At 36.3% G+C, this 21,777-nt stretch overlaps 1 protein-coding gene across 3 annotated transcripts in view; it reads right to left on the bottom strand.

Annotated features, from left to right (window-relative positions):
* DPY19L1 (dpy-19 like C-mannosyltransferase 1) overlaps positions 1–21,777 on the bottom strand; it is a 52,020-nt gene that overhangs the window by 27,012 nt on the left and 3,231 nt on the right. Inside the window, exons 3-9 of one of the 3 annotated variants that reach the window (XM_074858674.1) lie at positions 18,336–18,360; positions 16,955–17,042; positions 16,196–16,333; positions 11,133–11,253; positions 9,361–9,454; positions 5,226–5,283; positions 1,579–1,670 (exon numbers count right to left, since the gene is read on the bottom strand). In XM_074858674.1, coding sequence (XP_074714775.1) covers positions 1,579–1,670; positions 5,226–5,283; positions 9,361–9,454; positions 11,133–11,253; positions 16,196–16,333; positions 16,955–17,042; positions 18,336–18,360 — 616 coding nt within the window. Of the gene's footprint in view, positions 1–1,578; positions 1,671–5,225; positions 5,284–9,360; positions 9,455–11,132; positions 11,254–16,195; positions 16,334–16,954; positions 17,043–17,606; positions 17,694–18,335; positions 18,361–21,777 lie in introns of those variants that run through there. The other 2 variants (XM_074858693.1, XM_074858684.1) reach the window with 2 other exon arrangements.

Here is a 21,777-nt window from a genome sequence, read left to right as displayed (position 1 = left end):
AAAACCAGCCCATTCTCTATGTCCTGCTGTAAGTGTTATTTATTTAATCCTGTGTTAGCTTTGAGTCCACTTCAGAAAAATGTCATGTGCCAAATTTCATTAAGTGGCCTCCAACAGATGAAGACACCATAAATGTTCTGCTGTAAAACCAAACCCAACAGATTACAGCAGTCTCAACAAATTCTGTAAAATTTTCTTCAGCTTCTTTTACAAAGCCTCAAGATTAACTTCGATTGGAATTCATGCTGAGCATAAGTCCAATGCATTAAGTAATATGTTATACAAATGTGATAGAAGTGATACAAATAATAAGAGAATTTAAGTTCTAGTCTCTGTTTCAAAGACAGTTCCTATATTTTATTGGAATATTGCTATACATAAAACAGAGTTGCTCTTGAAGCAGGAATTATAACTGAGAAACAGAAAGTTCAAATGTTTTATTCCCTTTTTGGAACCTCGCTCTGAAATGCTTAGATTAAATACCTACTTCTCATCTGTAAGCAAGCCCAAGTACTATTTTATGTACCAAGGTTTGAAGAACAGTGGTGAATCTATCTAATCAAGAAGTTCCATAATTGTAGGTACAGAATATATGTGCTCTGATCACCCTAACTTAAAAGTGAAATTTCCTTGGTTTTTGTTTGAGCTCATAACTTAGCATTAAATGAACAGGTGTCTTTCTAATATGAAATCTAGCAATCATTCTACAAACTATCCCTCAAAATATTTTTCTAGACAGCATTTATCTTTTCCTCACTTAAAAACCACAAGTTAGTGACAAGCACAAAATATTTTTGGTTTAATCATCAATAACTACAAATCAGTATGACCTAATAAAGGAAAATCTGCGGTTACAAAGGAAAATCTGTGGTTACAAGTACAAAGTTCAGCTAAATCATAAATGTACTGCAAATCTGATGCAATTGAGTTGGTGGAAAAGCCCTCAAGTAAGAACGATCATGCTTATTTTTCAAAAGAGAGGCAAGACAGTAACATAATCATGTTGCAAGCCAGAAACAACCATGGTAAAGCAGGACTAATGAACTCAGCAGCACCCCTGCATCAGTGCAATTAGATTGCTCTAAATCATTGAATTAGTTAATTAGTTAACTAGTTATAGAAAACTGCAAGAACATACTAGCTTATGGGTGCCTATAGCATCCTCTGTTGCATAGCATAGGCTTCTTCTAAGTACAACCAACATACCACTCTCCAAGAGGGACAAAACCAATTGATGGAGTATCAACTTGTTTCTCACAGGAAGAAAGTGACATCAAGCAAAAATTCTGATTTTTAGTTTAGATACATATTTGCCAACACAGTAACTCAGATTTTTATTTTAATCATGTCTTCAAGTTGCAAAGTTTTTCCTTTTAATAAGCAAGTAATACACTGCAGTTCTACTAGTGCAGTGTCTGCAATGTAACAGCCACAGGAAAGTTTCTATGTTAATGATATCATTGCTATGGCACACAATGGCACTTAAATAAATATTTAAACAAATGCATTTAAATAAATGTCCTGTGACATTCAATTTTTTAAATCACTGTGAAGACATAAGGATAAATTGAGAGGTACCTGAGAATATAGGTCAAAAGCAACATCTGAAGCACAAGGAATGGGTATGAGAAACTTTCACGAAGAGGTGGAGTCCACATCACGCGAGTGCACTAAAAATAAGAACTGGGTTAGATGATAACACTTGCCGCTACATTTCCATAAAACAATGCATTTGTATTTCAAAATGAATGACCACAGATACTTCAATAAAGCAAAAACCAAGCTACATGAGATTTTACTCACAAACTAAAAAAAAAACAAGCCAGGAAGCAGAAAAGAGGAGGAAAAAGAAAGCAGCTTCCAGACTTGAGATCTATGATGCACTGTTTAATTAAAATAGATCACTGCTTTTCCAAAATTAAATGTGACAGCTAGAGAACATCCAAGAAAAAAGCCAGGACAGCAGCTGCTTGTTCCTGCTTCTGCTGAAATTAACAACTCATTCAGGTAACTATAACCATGCTCAAATTCAGGCAGTGCCTTGCCATACTCAGACCGAGAAAGTGTGTGGGGAGAGGATCTGAAGGATAAACCAACATACTCTTCATTATGCTAGAGTTCTCTAGGTTATTAACATTTCACATTTCTACCAGTGACAGCACAGAAGTATAAAATACAAAGCTGCCCTCCAAAACAGGCCAATAAAATTGAACACACAAAATTAAGCTCTTACAGAGCTTATACTTACACTTACTTCGCTCTTTAACCCTAATAAAACAAAGCATAATACAATGAAGTCAACTGAATAGCTTTTTCATTAATTTCTTGGGGTTCATGGCAAATGGCTCAGCTATAACTGTCATCTCCAATGTTTATATTCAGCTCTTCATAAAGTGCTTGCAGATGGCACTGACCATCAAAAAAATAATTATAACTTTACAGGACAACTTTGACATACAAACAAATGGGTTCAAAATGGCTATCAGCAGATTTGCACTAAAAATTAGAAGTAGGTTCTTTAAAACTACAGGACAAAATTGCAGTTCATCTTAACATGGACCGCAGTGAATCTATGAAAGCTTATAGGATGTGGATGCCAGGATGTTCCTTCTCCACTTCCTATAATCTTAAAACCATTTTTAAAAATACTGTTTTACCAAAGAAGTCACTAGAATCAAAATTATATATCCCCTTGCTTATTGTCTTGCTATTTCACAAATATTTTAAATTAATAGTGTAAAAATAAGTGCAAAGTACAGAAGCCTATCACATTAGTCAAACACAGTCCTTGCTGTCTAAAAGCACTCTCTGTAAAAGCTGCACCCCGACTACCATTAAAATGCCTTTCATAAATATATGTATACTAATGTGTTGTCTTCAGCTGACTGCACAGATGTGATTAGATAAAATTATTTTTATTAGCAATAATTATAATCATGATTATTCTAAAGCAGTGTAGTCTATCTGATTATTTTTCAAGACTATATCAACATCTGATTTACCAAATCTTTTGATACTAGAGAAGATAAAGACAGGAAAGAAATTACGAGGATATACAGCCATAAAAAGGAAGCATTACCTTAAAAGTGGATAGACTAATTTAGCCCATGCTATTTTTCTATGTTTGGAACGTAATACCAAACTCAGTCATCTGTGGATGATTTATCAAGGCTGTAAACTAACTTCTGCTGCAGGTATAAATACATCAGCTCTGTCTCAGCTTGCAATCATTAAAACACAGTAGCACAAGCAAGCGCAAATAAAAACATACTGCCTTAGGATCATTAGCTCAGTGCCAGAAGGCTAACCACTTTTACACAGCACTAGATCTGAGATACCAACACTCTCAGATCAGGCTTACTCATGTAGCTCAGTCCTATCCTTCCAGAAAAGGAAAGAAAATTTTTAGCAACTGGTGTAGCTCCACTGAACAGAGTGTTGAACCACATGCAAGATGATTTCACACAATCAAAGGCCTACGAAAGAGTTAAATAAAATAGGGTTTTTTTATACACATACATGTACACACTCACTCCCTCCATGTGATTCAACAGTACACACAGTGAAGCTAGACCACCTACATACATGTAACTACATATATTACTGTACCTATATACACAACAATATCAAACAACTCTGAGTTATTTCATTACTCACAGTACAAATGCAAAGAGCCAGCTGAGATCTAACACTGCACCTCTGCAAGTAAGTCCTATTGCTCTCCAGAAATCCATACAGCTGAGCCTGAATCAGAGTCACCCTACTTAAGCTCTACCTAAGCCCAGACTACATCTGTGTAAAGCTAGTGCAGACCTAATTTCATACCATTCTCCAAAATACACACATTATCTGTGTTTTACCCCCAAGTCAAGTCATCCACAGAGAGAGACAAGCTCTCCTACAGAGTCTCCTATGGGTAAGAGAACTGCCTGTGTCATAGCGAAATAAATGTTTCTTTTCATTATTGCTACCACTGCCTTTGAAGTTTTCAACTTGTTCCCTTCTGAAGTTACGCTTTATCACCTTCACAGACTTGGCAAAACAGTGTGTACTCCATCAGTATTTCCCAGCAAAGGATAAAACATTCCCTTCACTTCAGAACGCCATTAAGAACAGAAACCCACATATTTACCCTTTAAAGCATCAAAAAAAGTTTAGAAACTAGTGTTTACCTGGTCTGGACCAGGCAGTTAACATCCATTAGTGAAAATTCTTCACGAAGGATATTTAGAGAAAAACATTTCAAACGCAACTTAAAAATAAAATAGCTATTTCATCACACAGATTTTGTTTTTATAAGAAAACTGTCAAAGCTCACTATGAATAGAAGCATCTTTGATTGTTATGTTCAACTACATATTCTTACTACTCAGAGTTTTCTATCAAGTTCAGCTCAGTAAAATAAGAAAACAAAACATAACTTTAACCCTTAACAAAATTGTAAGGTAGCTAGTTTCCATCTAGAAAATCTTTCCAGTACTGCTGCATTTTACGTAAAATAAAACAAACATTTATATACATAAAATGAACATTAAAAAAACCCAGAAACACTGCCCAAGGGTAGCTGAATGAAAGCCATGAGTCTTCTTCCAAAATATAAAACAGTGACATGAATAGCATTAGCTGGGGATGCAGGGAGATGTTTTAAGTTACAGTTTCTTTTTTTTTTTTTCTCCTCCTGTAATGCAGTTTACTAAAGAAGTTCAGCATCGGAATTCTCTATACACATATACAGTTTCTAAATTCTGTGTCTCCTGGCCATAGTATATCAGTACTACAGAAGTTTCTTTGCCTTTTTTTTTTAGGGGGGTGTGTATTCATGAATTTCCAGTAAAATACATAGCAATTTGAAGAAAACCTCCTCCATTTCTGAAGCTTGTTCATATGGTACATGTAGCTCAGTTATGTCTGGAATGGGCACAAAAATAGAATATTTTGATGTTTTGAAAAACTTGAAGTCATTGTGCTACTAAGATTCCAATCTCAGGACCACTTTACAATATATTTCCTTTCTGAATTATTATTTTTTTTAACATCTAAGGTGACACATTGGACTGTGCTATACATTTTCGAGTCATGGCCTATTTTGCTTTCAATAATGTCTTATTCCCTTTAAATCCATCCCCTAATAGATTAGCAACATCACCATCTTTAATGAAATGAGAATTAGTTTAAACTTAAAAAAAAAAAAAGGGGGAGGGGTGTGGTTGGGGAGGGAGACCTACCTCTCCATGGTTGAAAAAGAAACACATCACGGTAACAAGGCCTCCTAGACGGCTCCCACTGTGAAAAGAACAGGAAAAATAGGTTCAACAAAGTCTCCTAACAGTCAATGCTGCTTCAAAAATGTGAAGCAGCACTTATGTACAGCTAAGTTTGGGGGGGGGGAGGGGTAAGAATGCTTTCAAGGATCAAGGGAAAGCAATCTACAGTGTACATACAATATTAAAATACTAGTTAGTCAGCTAATATTTATTTCAGAGCAGACTACTCTTCATATATCAGCTGTCTACTGCAGAAGACCAATTTTAACGTAAATAATTTGGAAAACAGTTATTCCACTCCTCACAAACCTTGGTTTAGATTATTACATCTGCTGTTTCATCTGCTATACCCAGAGCTTGGTCTTGAAAAGTGCCAAACCTTTTTTTTCTTCCTTAAACACCAGGCAATATAAATGGACTATTTCTTCCCTAAGATGTTGAGCATAAAACTTTAGAATTTTCATGCTCAACTACCCAACAGGGAATTTTCACCTGAATCTAAGACTATCTTAGGGTAATCAAATCAAGCATGTTCAAAAAATGTATTTAGAAATGAATTTGTGACATGGTCAATGCAAGACACAATTTAATTCTTATGTCCAATACTGTGATGTTAACATGAGAGTTTTTCCAGCCCTTGACTTAAGGATTTTTACACATTTCTAAACCAACCAAATTCACCCGTTGAATAATTAGCACCATGGAGTCAACACTGAAACCAAAGATATTACTTAGATTTATCCCATCTCAAAACAGCAATATATAAGGTTCCTATGTTTGATTAGAGTTGTAATTACTCATGTCCTGTGATATAAAGCAAAGAACATTTTTTGTGCACACAAGTGCACTACTACTATGAATGATGGAATAGATCATTTTTTCTAATAAACAAAAGTATCAGCCAGCTGTTAAGATTCTTTAAAAAAAGTAAACAAACCTCAGATCCTCTCAGATCCTTCACCCATCACTAATATACAAGTCAAACAGAATCAGTGAGTTCTGGGTACACAATCTGAGGATTACAGATATCAACTGAGTGCTAAAACAATCTCCAGGAATTGTGCATTCTTGCACATAAAACTCAACCTTTCATTCCACAAATTCTGAAAGCATCAACACTGAAACCCAAATAGCTAAAATATGTGCTTAATATTAAAAAATGTTAGTTTTAGAAACAAAGCAAACTAAAAATTTGCAAAAAACACCCAAACCCAGAAACAAAATTCAAGGTCTATGCTACAGGTTAACATTATGATAAAACCTTCAAGTCTAGATACAAAGATCTTAGTTGTATTATGAATGCTTTAGAGATACCAGCTTCTATAAGGGATCACTATTTTACCACATGACAAAAGATCAGTAAATCCGTAGCACAGAATAGGGAAATGCACCTTGTCAGTATCTTTTCCAGAAAAGGAAGTGAATAGGGCCTATTTCACAGAGGGTTATGTGTAGTGTTGAGTTACACTGGTTATCTTCTAATAAGTGCAATGCTATCATGTAGAAGATACAGTAATTAAACCTTTCTATGCCAACATAAAAGATAAAGGATAACTCTTTCCACTGAAACTCCCATACCATACCACAATTGGTGAAGTACATGCCCTTCAGTTGGAACTTACTTCCCCCATGTTTAATATAGAAAAATCTAAATTTAATAAATAATTTGTAACTTTTAAAGTGTTGCAGATGACCCGAACAGTTATACTTTGTCTGGTAGAGTCAGCTCTGGAATAATGAAAGAACTACTCTTTTTACTCCCTGGGTACAATAAACTGAGACTCAAAGTCATCTGGGGAAATGTTGTAATTCATTGCTTATTAACATGAAAGAAACAAAAACTGAAAAAAGTACTGTCAGAAGGAGATATGGGAAATTTGCTGGTAGTTCCTCAAGATGCAGTATTTGACAATCAGCTTAAGTATTCTGTCCCTTGACTACAAGGAGAGGTGGGGAAGGTTGGGATAAGGCAGAATCTTACAATCGCATGAAGCACTTATCAACCAAATGCCATTCCTTTGTCCAAATTAAAATGGCATGAGTTCTAACCACATTGCTTCAGTTATCTTAACACAGAATGCTCCAGAATTTGAGACTAACTCGCATGATATAAGAAGACTCCACAGTGCATTCGCATAACCAGAAACCATACACAGCGTGCTAGGGCAGAGGCATACCATGTCTGGCAATCTTCTAACCTCGTGGGAAAGTTGGTTAAGGAAGCTAAACAACAAAAACTAGTCCCACAACAAAAAACTAGTCCTACAAAAACAACTACCTTTCTGCTAGCTTAACTCTTTGAACAAGCTCATTACAGAGTACAGCAAGCACAGACATGAGAACACATGCAAGCTTGGAAAATAATGATAAGAAAGTGGTCTTCCACTATTCTATCACCTTCCATCACTAGTCAAAGTTGTAAAGAGACTAAAAGCAAATAAGGGCTGAAATAAAATGATTACACATTCTATGAACATATAGGGAGACAAAAAAAAAAAAAACCTAAAAAAAAATATTATGTAAGCTTGAGATTATTACTGCTAACAAATTCAGGAACAAAAAGACAGAAAAAATATTTGAGGATGGTTTCCCACCATCAAATGAGTCAGGCTATGAAAAAGACTTTCAAAATGCATAGCAGAAACAAGTCAGCTTTATGAAGGAGACTTATGCCAATTCATTAGATTACCTACTTCAGTGTTGTAGAACTGCACAATTCCAGATTCAGTTCTTTTAATTTTTCACACCTTATGGAAAACTCTAAATATTCTGGCTTGCTCAGACTAAGAAGAACCTTGGAACAGCCATAATGACTAAGCAGTTATCTAGATTTGGTATCCAACTGTGAATATTCTTCAGAACAAATAAATAAATAAGAACAAAATCCTACCTGCACAAAACTTTGTAGTCACTTGTTATTTTTCACAACTCCGGAGAGCTAGTGGTTTACACCTTGAAAGAACTGCATTTATATTCTAGTCATCTTGACTACCTACATTGCAGATCATTTATACTAAAACTTAATTACTATCAATACTTGATAGTTATTTACATTCAACACAGTCCAAGCCTAAGAAAAGCACTGAGAAATTAAGACCTTAATGATTTTTCAATGACATTAATACATAAAATGTGGATTTCCATACACCTCCCTCAAGAGAGAAATGACAAGTTAATGATACCAATATTCAAAGTTTATGTACTCCCTCAAAACATGAGACATTCATTTCCTATGTTAAGGAATACAAACATATATGCTTTACCCTCAAACACCTAATAGTTGCACTAGGCAGCTTCCTCTTTTCACTGTCAGCAATTGCCCTGCACTATGCTTTATCTGAACTGCCAGAACACGCTTCAGAGAGAGCAGGAAAAACACACCAAAGACAGTGAAGCCAGGGAACAAGAGGGAAAAGCAATTGTATCTCTCAGAAGAAAATGTAGCAGCCTTTTGCTTTTTTGTAAAACTGACAAATGAAAACAGAGGTAAACAGAAAAATATTTCCACTTCTGTTTTTCTGCTGAATGTGGAGTCTAATTTTGTGTAAAAGTGTATTACAGTTCCTGAAATTTAAGGACCAATACTGAAAACAGAAATTCATAGAAAAAGGGAAGTGTATACATATCTCGAAAACAATGCATTATCTTAAAAATATTTTGCCTTCTCAGTTAAGTTAAAATCGAAAGACATGCAACGTGACGAGGCAAATCACTGGGAAAACTCCAATCTTGGTTAAAAGTATACTGTCATTCAAACTTTGCTTAAAAATGAGTTACAGTGATCATTTCAAGAGCAGAAACCTGTCAAAAGCTGTTTAAAACCCGTACAGCATTTAGTTTTATCCACAACCCGGTGCTATCAATAAGATACCGCTTCACTGAAATTTTCCACAACGTTTTCTGGCATCATCATTTATTTTAAGCAAAAAACTTCTCTGTTCCAGTAGTTTTTTAGTGACAACATATATGTAATAAAAGGCACTACTACTGTACAAACAAGCAATGTCCCATAAAAATTTCGGCATTCACTTTTTCAAATTTCGTATAAAAACTGACAGCTAGTACCAACTAAATAGCTCAGTCTCAACTGCCTTACCTGAGGTATGTACCGTATATGAAGAACAGTGACATCATTAATCCATTCAAAAGAAAAATCACAGCAACATAAAAGGAAGCAGGGTCTCCCAACCCTAACAAACAAACAGTTAACACATGTTGTCAAATATAGAAGAAAGATCATATCGCTTATAAACCACCATACAATCAGTGTAATACAGCACACAACATACTACCTTAATATATCTACAGAAAGAGACAACAAAAAAAGTTAATGTCACCAAGCTTATTGTGGAGATTCAATTGGAAGGCTACACTTCTGGGAAAAAAAAAAAAAAAAAAAAAAAAAGAAGGGGCAGACACAGCACTGGGGCAGTCAGCAACAGAACAAGCCAAGAGGGAAGTATTAACTGTAAAGAAAAAAACTGCAATGTATAGAAGGCATTACTAAGAGCTTTCTCTACAGACTACATTTTGACTTCATAGAGCTTTTGAGAACAGGTTTGTACTCCCTGTACTCTCATTTCCCACCTCTTGCAGGAATAAATCCATCTTTAAGCATATCACACACAATGCTCTTTACTTTGTTTCATTAGAAACCAAGAAATTTTCCAATAATGCAAGTCTTTCAATTTATTCATTCACAAACACTTCTGCATTCACACTTCCGTTGTTATTCTCTTCCCCATTATTTCTTTAAACCCTCCCGGCTCTAATCATTTCAGCAGTACAGCATAAAAAGCCTTATTCATTGTAGAGAAGGTAGCAAAACTTCATAGTTTCATATGCAGAAATGATTATTCACCATTGCTGAAAACACAGCAAGACAGTTCTCTAAGATGATGATATGCTCACCAAACGTAGTAGTCTCAATAGTTGGTGTTTTTGTTGGTTTGGTTTTTACAAAACACAGGAATGAGAAGGTATACATTTATTCACTGTTTGTTGTTTCTGACAAAATTAGAGAAAGTGACTCATTCAAGCTCTTAAAGTTCTTATAGCCTTTGCACAAAGGAAAAATACTAAATTGTCACCACACAAAAACATTTTAAATGATAAAATGAAACAACTTCACAAGCTACCACCTATCATTCAGCTTTAACTGACTGTAGACCACCTCAAAAGCACTTCTCAGCAAGATACTTTTATCATATAATACTTACTTGACAAGCCAATACTTTAAATGTGGAAAAAAAACCAAAACAGTGGCAGTGTCCAAGCTTTGGTATCAAAATCAAGGTATGAAATTGAAATTCTTATGCTGAATAGTAGGTCACAAGAGGAAGAGGATTCTTCCCAGGAGAATCACTACACAAGATTTCTCCAAAAGGCAGCCTTGTGGTTACCTTTTTCCCCTTCCTCCCACTCTTCAAGATGTAGTTAGGGCAGGAAACACAGATGGTAAGTTTTTGAAATGCAGGAACTTGGAATGTATTGAGGATTCTACAGAAGCTACAAAAATTTAAACATGTATGTACAGTGGCCTCCAATTACATTTAGGACATCTTATTCTTTGTAACAGTCCAACATATGAAGGCTCAGACTACAACTCAGAAGTTTGAAGTGCAGTATAGGAATTCGGCCTAGGTAGGAGGAGCTATCTAATAACTAAAGCCCACATTCTCACCCCTGGTACTCTTAAAAGCATCTTTTTTTCATGCTTCTCGCTTCTGTGGTGAACCTGCCAAAAACACAGGCTTAGCCAATGAAAGCACGTCAGTGATAAAGACACAAGAATATTTATTACTTCTGAAATACGTAAAGCTGCAATTATATGCTTCCAGGAAGAAACCAGAATAAAACACAACTCACCCTCGCAGCTTTCAACAGGACTAAGCCCTTTTCCTCTGTTTACAGTCCAACATGTCTTTGTCGGTACACCAAGGAAATCCATAATGGCAGTATATACGCGGTACCAGCTGGCGAGGACCACCTAGGTGCAAAACAGGATTTGCAGTTTCTGAAAAGGAACTTTGAGATTAGCTCAATGCCCAAGGTAACCTCTCACAATAACTGGCCTTCATCCAGGATTTTTTTTTAAACTCTGAATTTATCTCAACTACTTAGCATTTTTGACCATAATTTCCTAAAGGCATCCAACATAGACCAAGTGTTTGTTAATATACTAAAATTATGTCTGCTTTAGAACAGAAATTTCATGTATCAAACTGCAATATTTGAAAAAATTATATATTTCAATGTTGTCTGGAAGGTTCCCCATTTAACTATTTTTAATCAGATACTAAAATCCCAGGTTTTATTGTCAGAGGACAGTTAGCCAAATTAAATCCATTAAAACCAATTAATTTTTTTTCCACCTGGCAAGAGTATTAATGGACCAAATCTTTAGGGTTTTTACTCAGTGAAATTTTGATAGGTTAAATTTAAGCGTGCATTAGAAAGAGCTTCCAGATGCAACGTAAGACAGCATTTCCATTTTCCATGCAAATGTCATAATATTCTTATAAAAACAAACTAAATCTCAACACCTGACACAGAAAACATCAGTATTTTACACACAGAAAAATAACAACTCATCTCACAGCAAAGTCACTAGTTAACATTACCGAGCTTTTCTGTCAGGATATAACTGACTCTATAGAGTTCATAAATGAGTAATGTGGCCATTCCAGTTGAGCTGCTTTGAAAGTTATAACTCAGGGGTTCCCAGACTGAAAATATGTTTCACCACTGCAGTATTAGCTGTCTCAGCTCTGTATCACAGAAAACATGCACAAGAAGGATGATTCTCTCTTTTCTTTCCCCATACAATTAATAAAACTCTTTATGTCACTTCTATCAAGACAGGCAAGAAGGAAACACAGGGAATTACACATCGATCTCTGAGAACGTGATGGAGTAAGTCCTCCTGGAAACCACTTCCAAACATACTAAGGACAAAAAAGTGTCTGGAAACAGTCAGTATAGATTTACAAAGGGGAAATCACACCTGCCCAACTTCATAACCTTCTGAGATGACTGTCTTGGTAGATAACGGGACAGCTGTGGATGCGTTTTTTTTTATCTGGTGCCAATTCTGTTCTACGTCTTAAGACTAGATGATGGCACAAACGAACATCCTCAGCAAGTTTGCACATGATAGAAAATTGGAAGGAGTGGTTGATGCTTATGCTGCCATTCAGAGGGACCTCAACAGGCTAGAGGAATGGGCCAACAGGAGTCTCATGAAAGGGAAATGCAAAGTCCTGCACCAGGGAGGAATGCCACCATGCACCAGTGCAGGCTGGATTTGACCAGCTAGAAAGCACTTTTGCAGAAAAGGACCTGTGAGTCCCAGCAGACAAGTTGTATTTGAGCCAGCGATAAGCCCTTGTTGCAAAGAAAGCCAAATGTATCCTCATCTGTATGTCACCAGGACAAGAGAGGTGATCCTTCCCCTCCACTCAGCACTGCTAAGACCGTATCTCCAGTGCCGAGTCCAGTTCTGGGCTGCCCAAGACAAGAAGGACACAGAGTAAAGATGACCAAGACAGACTCTTTTCAGCTGACAAGAGACAATGAGCACAAATTGAAATACAAGAAATTCCACTCATACATAGGAAAAAACTTTTGTACTTTGAGGGTGGTCAAACATTGGAACAGATTGCCCAGAGGTGGAGATATTCAAAATGAAACCGGAGATGGCCTTGAGCGACATGCTCTACTTCACCCTGCTCTGAGCAGAGTGTTGAGACTAGACAATCTTCAGACATCTCTTCCAACCTCAGCTGTTCTGCAATTCTAGAATTCATTAATTTTTAATACCAGGGCTTCAATTATCATGGCTCACTTAATTTGTGGCCTTTGCACTCTCACACTGTAAATCTTATATATATAAAATACAACTACATCTTTCTAGACCAAGACTCCCTGCCTCAAGATTGTGTCCTGCAAAGTACACTATCCTGAATTCCTGGAGGCTTTCTGAACACCTGTGCCCTGGCACTTCTGACTGTCCATGTGTGCATACATGGACCAGACAGCTGCCTCATCTCCAGACAGGCAACAACAAGACTGGGGAACCAAATCCAAATCTTTCCTCTTATCATCTGAATGTGGTTTGTACATGGCCAACAGAATGCATATGGCAATTTAGAGACATCTGTCTAGTATATTTGTATCACCAGCCCTGAAGGTGACATTACCCTAAGCACATAAAACATTCTTGCTGTACCAATGTTGCACAGAAAAAAATCTATTAATTTATCAACTTAAGCTTTTATGTCACAAGTGTTTGTGTCTGCTACAGATGTTACCACACATGAATACTCCCTAAATAGGTACCAGGTTAGGTACTTCATGCAAAACACAGAAACATTTTTTTTGCCAAAAGCTACTTTACATGAAACAGTTAATATGGGCAGAAAAACAGAAGCAAATCAGTAGCACAAAATTGGTAGGTCAATTAGAGCACAATGGTGTTTTTGGAATTTCTGCTGTCTCATATCAGATGAGGCAGTAAATGCAAAACTTGGAAAACAAAAGACCGGCTCTCAGACCCAGGAGATCTCTGTGGGTCAGGCAAGTCCTTTGCTGTAAAAGAAAAGCCAATCCCTTCTACTAGTTGCCTTTGAGTAAGCACTTCAACTACACGGGTCTTTGCAACACTCATCACTCCAACTCAAATTTTCATCATCACTGCCACACACAGAAATATCAACCGTTCTGTAACGATGAACAGCCAGAGAGCAAAACTTAACACATTATCTCTCCACCACAGAAATTAAAACATTATGTCTCTACCATTTTGCATCAGGGATCACAGATGAAAACACCACCACAACTAGCGGAACAACCTGACTATGCAGCAAACACGTGGAAAAATCAAGACTTTAAGTGGACTATAATATTGTACAACTACAAAGACTGACTTGCTGCTTTTGACAGATTTTTTTTTTTAATGCTTACATTTATAATTTACACAGATGATGTAGTGATTAATATGGACTCACTTTACCTTTTTTTTCCTTCTTTTGAAGTTTTCATAGCTAGTACTGGCTCCACATGCAAGTGAATTGTTCTATTTTTCTTAATGGGTTTAACATCCTATTTAGTAACTGGATTTCAAGGCTATTTCTGATGCAATTAATTTTGAAATCTGCTAAACAAACACTTTATTAAAATTCAGCCTTAATGCTACTATTTGGGCTGAAAGAGCTGGAAAGATCCTAAAATATCAAACAGGAAATGAAACACTTTCAGAAAACATGACTGGATACTGAGTATCAGAAGGAAAAAAAAATTCACTGCCAAGAAATAAATCCACAAGCATCTTCTCACCACCCAACCCCATTATAATCAGAAGTAAAATTAGATAAATTTGGAGAACATATTTCAGATGTCAGGTTGCACAGATTGACAGTTTTATAGATGTAGTTATGTGGAAACAAGAGTACTCAAGAAATACACTTTTAAAAAATCCTATTTACAGGAAGGCTAGACATCAAGCAGTAAATGACAAAGGAGCAGAGAAGACTATTTGTCTGCTTTGCGTGCCCACACAGGCACAAAAAAGATGAATGTATTCATACCTTATCACCAAGTTCTATGAACCAGTACGATCGTAGAAAACTCTGAATGAACTGACAAGCCTACACATTTTGCACATAATCTACCTAACGTTCTTACAGAATGTCAGCCACTATATCTCATTACTCTTGTTTTGATTTCATCATCCAACTGACTTTGTCATCTTTCACGGTGATACTGATGATTCTCTAAGATCAAGTTCATTTGACCAGTTACCTTCGATTTTTGCAAGTCATACTATAGCTGAAGTCAATAAATCTCAGCTGAATAACTTCATAGCATTCAAATAAGGCACGTGTTCCTAATGTTGCGTTTCTAGAACTGAACTGCAATCTCTTTGGACTTAACAAAACAAAACCACCAGAAAAACCTCAAACCAACCCAAAACCAGTGAGAGGGTAACAAGAAGCACTCATCTATAGCTTTTAGTTCTCCCAGAGCAAGGAATTAAGAAGCAATGAAACCACTCCATGCAAGTTGCATAAATACACGCTGAGAACTCTTGCACATATAGTTCCTGAAAGCAGCTCTGCTCCAACAGAGCAGGAGAATGAGTATAAATGCTAGTACCCAACTATTACAGACATTCTTACTCCTTGATTCTCCAAAAAATAAGCTGTTGCTGACATATGGAGTTACAGAAATGTACAATAACCAAAGGAGTTTTCCCTTCTCAGAACGTTAAGACACACTGGCAAAACCGTAAGAGAGAAAAACAAATGTTTCTGTACTTAAAGATGTTCTTTTTAGTGACAAAAAAGCAGAGTAGGAATGTAGTCTAACCAGGTAACAAGTCTAACATCAAGTAACTAGCATCAAGTAACAACAGCAGTCAGTCTTCTACAGAGGAGTTTCTGCAACATGTTAAGTAAACTATTACCATTCACAGATTTTAGCGGCCACAGTGAACCGTGATGTGTTAGTTCATTGTCCTATACAAAACGCATGCCAAAATAACCTCTCAGTACCTGTATCACTGCAGGCATTGTCGTCACACACTACTAATACTCCATATGCCACATTTCCTGAAGTACAAAATGTCAGCAACTTACTTGCTTTCAGTGAAAAGAACAAAAGAAGACAAGTAGTATAGAATTGGATTGCAACTTGAGGGCACAAAATACGAAGATATAGAAAGTATTCACATTTGACTGGACATATTTGAAGTCTGAGAATTGATTACAATGTATTAAATCTGGAACTAAAATACAGTATTTAAGCAACACTTCATTAGTCACTATACCTTTACAACCACATTTTCAGAGTACCATTTTTTACAAATTTGTATTCAAATCTAATGAAACCAAAGATTTATCAGAAGGTATTATTTTTAAAACATAGCTTACCTCTGGATAAAGATTGAACCTTTGCAAGGTGTTAATCACTAAAGGATACTCAGTTAGCCTGTCATTCATAATTGCCCACACTCCATTCCAAAATGATGGTGCCTCAATAATGATCTTGAAGTAGGAATAATATAGACCCTGCAGGAGAGCAGAATCATTATGTACGATTAAAGAGGTCACTTCTGCTTCATGAACTGCCATATACAGCTTTGTTTTTAAATCAAATTTTGTAATAGAACAAACAGGACAAAATTATTCAAGATGACTATCCAGTTTTACAAATCTCTATTAGTGCCACCAAAACAAGCAATGTGGGTTATCTTCCACCTTGTTTCAGAGCACACGTGGAAATCTCTCATTTGGGCTGCTACGTACTACATAGTATTTCACAATTCTCAAAATAAAAGCAGCTGAGAGGTGTATACATATGTGAACATTTATTCATTTAAAAATTTTTAAAAAAAGCTGCATAAAAAGACTATAATTGAAAGTAAGCTACAAGGTACTTGTAGTTTTGTATTTTAGTTCCTCTAGAATCATATTTTTAAATTATAAGTGAACTGTGAAGAGATACGTTCATAGTAATCAGCTGCAAGACACACAAATGCTCTGTGCGTAAAAGTGTAATGCACATTAGTTGCAAGATATCCATATATTTACTTATCCAGAAGGTATTAAGAAATTTTGGAAAGCCCACTATCACAAGATTACAGACAGAAGTTTTCCAATCACTGAATTTTTATTGAAACATAATCTAACCATTTCCGTGCGAAAAGCCATTTCTCTTTCTAGCGTTGACAGGTGAGAAAAATGACGGTCATTTTCAAAAAGAGTTGTTATGTGACACCTGTTAAAATAATAATAATTAAAACTGAATAAGGAGTTTTAGAACCTGTACAAAGTCATACATACCAAGGAACAGCTGGCAAAACATTCAATGAAGATCCAAGTTTTACTTACAAACTGCTATTTTAATTTACTCATATACTATACCAACATTCTCCTCTATTCAGATTACTTCAAATGGAAAAAATATGAACCCATAGTAGAATTAAATAATTCTCTATAGAATTAGCTATAATACTGTAATGTATTTTAACTGAAGTGCAGACGCTTAAGGATCAAAAGTTTAATGCTATTAAAACTATCAAGTCTACTATTAGGAAAGAAAATTCAAATATCTGACAAATGAAAAGAAACATAGATTAAAACTGGGGAAAATAACAGTGCACATACAAGTAGCATATGTTTTTTCCACAAAAATCTTTCCTGACTTGTATTTTAATGTAGTTATCCGCCATTATATATAGATGCGCTTACCATCAAAAGTATATTTAAATAAAGATATAACTAAAGGGGGGAAAAAGAAAGAGCCAGGAAAAATGCAAATAACTTCGGAGGCAAAACTTACAATTACCAAGAGGAGCTTCATCTCCAGAAAAGATAGAAAAAGAAAGAAACAGAGCAGTGCACATGGCTCTGCTTTTGAATAGGAATTTGCAAGAAACAAAGTACTAAAAATCAGTAGTTCTTTTTGAGCTAGGAAGCAAAAATAGAGTGGCAGAAGCTGTTACTTTTTATCTCTGCAAAAGCAGCCAGTGAAAATCACTACAGAAGCCATTCTACTTCGAGTCTATACTACAATAAAGGGTGAGGATTAGGATAGAACCTGAAACCCGAGGATTGACAAAAAGTAGTTGAAAGGCCATTCTTCCATACACAAAGAAAACATTGGCCAGACTTCTCTGAAGCAGTTAGACAAAACATGATGTAAAACTAAAACAATTAAAGCAGAATCTAAATAAGCAGAACATAGGAGAAAGTTGAAAGGATTTACATGAACTTTCAAAACCCCCTGAGAGTAAAAAAGGTCTGTTAGTGAAAATGCACCTGAATTTGTATAGCCAAGCAACAATTTTCCACCTGGAAAGCAGGCTTCACTCTTCACTGAACAGGCTTAAGAAACCTTTCACGTCAGTTTCACGAGAACAGAATTACTCATCTTAGAGACAACAATTTGGTTTTGAGAGGAAAGATCTAAATATGAATTATCCCAATAGCTTGTCTAAATACAAGTCAAAATTATACTTTTATTATTTTAAAATACCGTATTACTCTCAAGCAGTAAGTTTAACCTTACCAGTGTAGGACTCCTGCAAAAGCAGCTGTAAAGGAAACAAAACGTGTCAAGTTACTCAAATATTTGAATAATTGAACATGAAATCATGTTCATTATAGTAATTACAGTACTACTTCAGAGATGCACAGAAGGTGCCTCCAGAGGAACAGAAGAATAGGAACATCTGAATTAACTTTCACGGCCAGCTCTTCAAAGATTTGAAATTATGCTGATGGTATTCAGCAACAGGCAATGTTCCCACCTATATCCTGCATCACTCAAGTTGATCCATCAGAATCTAATGCACTCATTTCATTTATCAATAACAAAACTGAATTAGAAGCATTTTTTTAATAAGCTAAATATTTTCAACATTTTTAAGATACCTACTGTGACTGTTCACTCAACCACTGCTCAGATTTTGGCCAACACACAGCTCATGCTAAGGCCCGATGTATGCTACATAAGGTCAAAGCAAGGGCAACACACAGGCAGGACATGGTGGCCAGAAAGGACTGAAGGTCATTATGCAGCCATTATCACCTGCAGCTTGCTCTCTCCTGCAGCAATAATCCTCACTTATCGATCATCTGGCAGTTTCTTCAGAATTTGCTAACTCATGAAAATGGTATAGACCGAACTTCCAAGATGGAAGGTATAAATACATCAGCTTACCCAAAAAGTTTTTGAAGAAAATCCAGCAGCAGCTGGACTGCTGAGGCTTTTATGCTTCGAGGTGTGATACAGAAGGACACCAGCACCATGATGGAAGAGGAAGGATGAGCATTCCCACCATCAGCTATGTAACTATTTTGCTCACAGGCACACAAGTTAGGAGTTGCAAGTTAGAGAACTCGTGAGTTAGAAATCTTATGTCTTAACTGATGAATTAGTGAATTCCCATGTTAGACTAGTCTGTACAAAGTGGACTAAGCCCTTATTTGTCATGTTTGTTTGTTTTCTTTCCTAATAAGCTCATAAAGTAAAGTTTAATTTACAGAGTACACTGTCCTGTAAATTTGAGCGATTCAAACAGACCATGAGAACCAACACAGATTTAATTGAGACTCTAATTGCTAAAAAAAGTAGGCTCTGCATGTAATAACATTCCCTGTGTCCATTCGGAGACTATTTGCACTGTTGTCAAGTAAGTATAGAACAAGGAAGGTGATCCAAGCGACAAAGGGAAAAGACAAATGGTGATAAAGTGGTGGGGAAACAGTCTAGGTCTCTGACTTCTTGAGCACAACAAGATCCACAGAGAGAAGTCACTCCATTTTGCTCGGGCAGCATTTACAACATATCCAGAGCTCACCATGGAAGCAAAGCCAGCATGAGCGAGGGATAAAGGGTGGGCATTTAGAAGGACCACGGTGCTCCTTCTAGACTGAAGGTGACTTGGTTGCCCTCTAGGCACACAGTGGCTCTCCGCCATAGAAAAAGGTCAGGTAGACTGGTTGACTTCAAACCGAGAAAATCTTTAGGTTAATGAAGAGCCCTCTTATTCACAGAGGCTACATAGCTCAGAGAGAAAGAGGAGAGGACAACCACCCTCCCTGCTTCCACCCAGACGGAGCCAGAAAGGTGCTGAGCACCGTGTCCCTCTCCAGGGTGCTGATCTGCACACACCTCCTGCCCCGCACAGGCCCCAGGCACCACCCTCGCCTCTCTGACCGCCACGTGGAATGGGTCAAATTGCTTGCACATAGGCAAAACATACATCAAATGCCTGCACACTGATGTAGAACATAGTCGGAGAGGTAGTGAACGTGCACGTGTTCAGACTGCATGTTACATGCGTATGGTGGCCTGTTTCTGGGACAAGACAAACACCTTTGCAAAACCACTACATTTAGGCGGAAGAGGAGTGGACTGAATGTACACTTCATGCCCTAGTATATATTTGCAAACCACATGTTCCTCCAACACAGAGCTTGGAAGTGGTGCTGCTGGCAGTACTTGTCATCATTGTCACCACAGGTCATAATGCAACAAACTACATTTATGAACCTCAATTTTAATATTAAAGTTTTGTATGCAAAGACACATGAGGTGAAACTGGGCAAGACAGGAAAAAAAAAGGAAAAAAAAAGAATTACCCAAGGGGAAATAAAGTTTCTACACTACCTGCCTGTACAATTTAACATTTGCCTCGAGTTACATACTTCACATAGTACTTGAGTTTGTACAATACCATTGTACGATATCACACTGAAACTTCCTTAAGAGCTTTTCAGCTCTGCTTCAGTCAGTGAGTAGTTTTCTCACAGACAAGCCTGGATTTCAGTTAGAAAATGAATACCACAAGTTTTCATTTAAAACTTTACATTTTTACATATACTTTCTAGAAAAAAGAAAATTCACCAGGGGATTGCTCAGTATAGTTCACATTAAGTGGAATTTAAAGTCTTAGGAAAGTTTCAGGAACCACAGATTTTTTTATACTAAGGACATCTATGTTAGTTCTCATGGAAAGCTGCAAATTCCTTTTTCAGAAAAGCAGGTATGGATAAGATATGGAATTCCAGGTAGGCACATTAGCTATATCAGCAACACAGCAAATCATATTCCATAAACAAACACATTTTGTAGTAATTGTATGGAAAGAAACAGAGCAGTCCATAGCTCTCTTAGTTATTACTTACTGAGTCTCATATTTGCACAAGGCATTATTGAATTTTTCAGCAACATTTCTAAGATTCCCAATAAGGTTAGATGCTGAAATACATTTACATATACACACAACCCAACTATAAGAAAATACCAGTTTTAAGACAGATTACATGTTAGGTAAGAATATACGGTAAAGTCAAAATAAATGCACGTTAGCTACCAGTACTGTTCACAATCTCAAATTCATGTAGTTCCAAATAAGCCAAGTATGCAGTATTTTATTGTTGCAAATAAATTATCTATTAATATGGAAATTACATTTCAGATTCAAACATAGCACTTATTTCATAAAGAAAACAATATATTTAAATCTGATTCTTCCCTTCTGTAAATGTTTTATTTAAAGTCAATGCATTAAGTGTAAACACATTCACAGTTATTTTGGAGAATTTCATATACATTTTTATAAAACTTCACAGTATCACTCTATTATAAGTATAAAACGAAGACCTTTTATAATCACACAGCAATTCATGTAATTACTCACATTTCAAGAGAAAATACGCTTAATTCATAGATTTCCACTATGAGTCCAAATTGGCATTTTTCAACAGACTGCATCCAGACTTACATTAAGCTAGTTTCTGATGGAAAACATGCAGATCAGCTCTCTTAAATTACCATCCTTTGATCCCATTAACGGCCTTATTGGGGAGGGAACGAAGGAGAGGACAGGAGAGGAATACTAGAGTCCTAATGCTACAAAGACTTCTACAGCTACTATGTACTTCAACTTGCAGATGCCATTTTCTCACCCAACCTAAGAATCCTTAAAAGCAAAGCATATGAT

Source organism: Strix uralensis, chromosome 1 (assembly GCF_047716275.1).
Source record: "Strix uralensis isolate ZFMK-TIS-50842 chromosome 1, bStrUra1, whole genome shotgun sequence".
In the NCBI taxonomy this organism is placed as follows: Eukaryota; Metazoa; Chordata; class Aves; order Strigiformes; family Strigidae; genus Strix; species Strix uralensis.
This window is presented reverse-complemented; position numbering and strand designations above follow the sequence as displayed.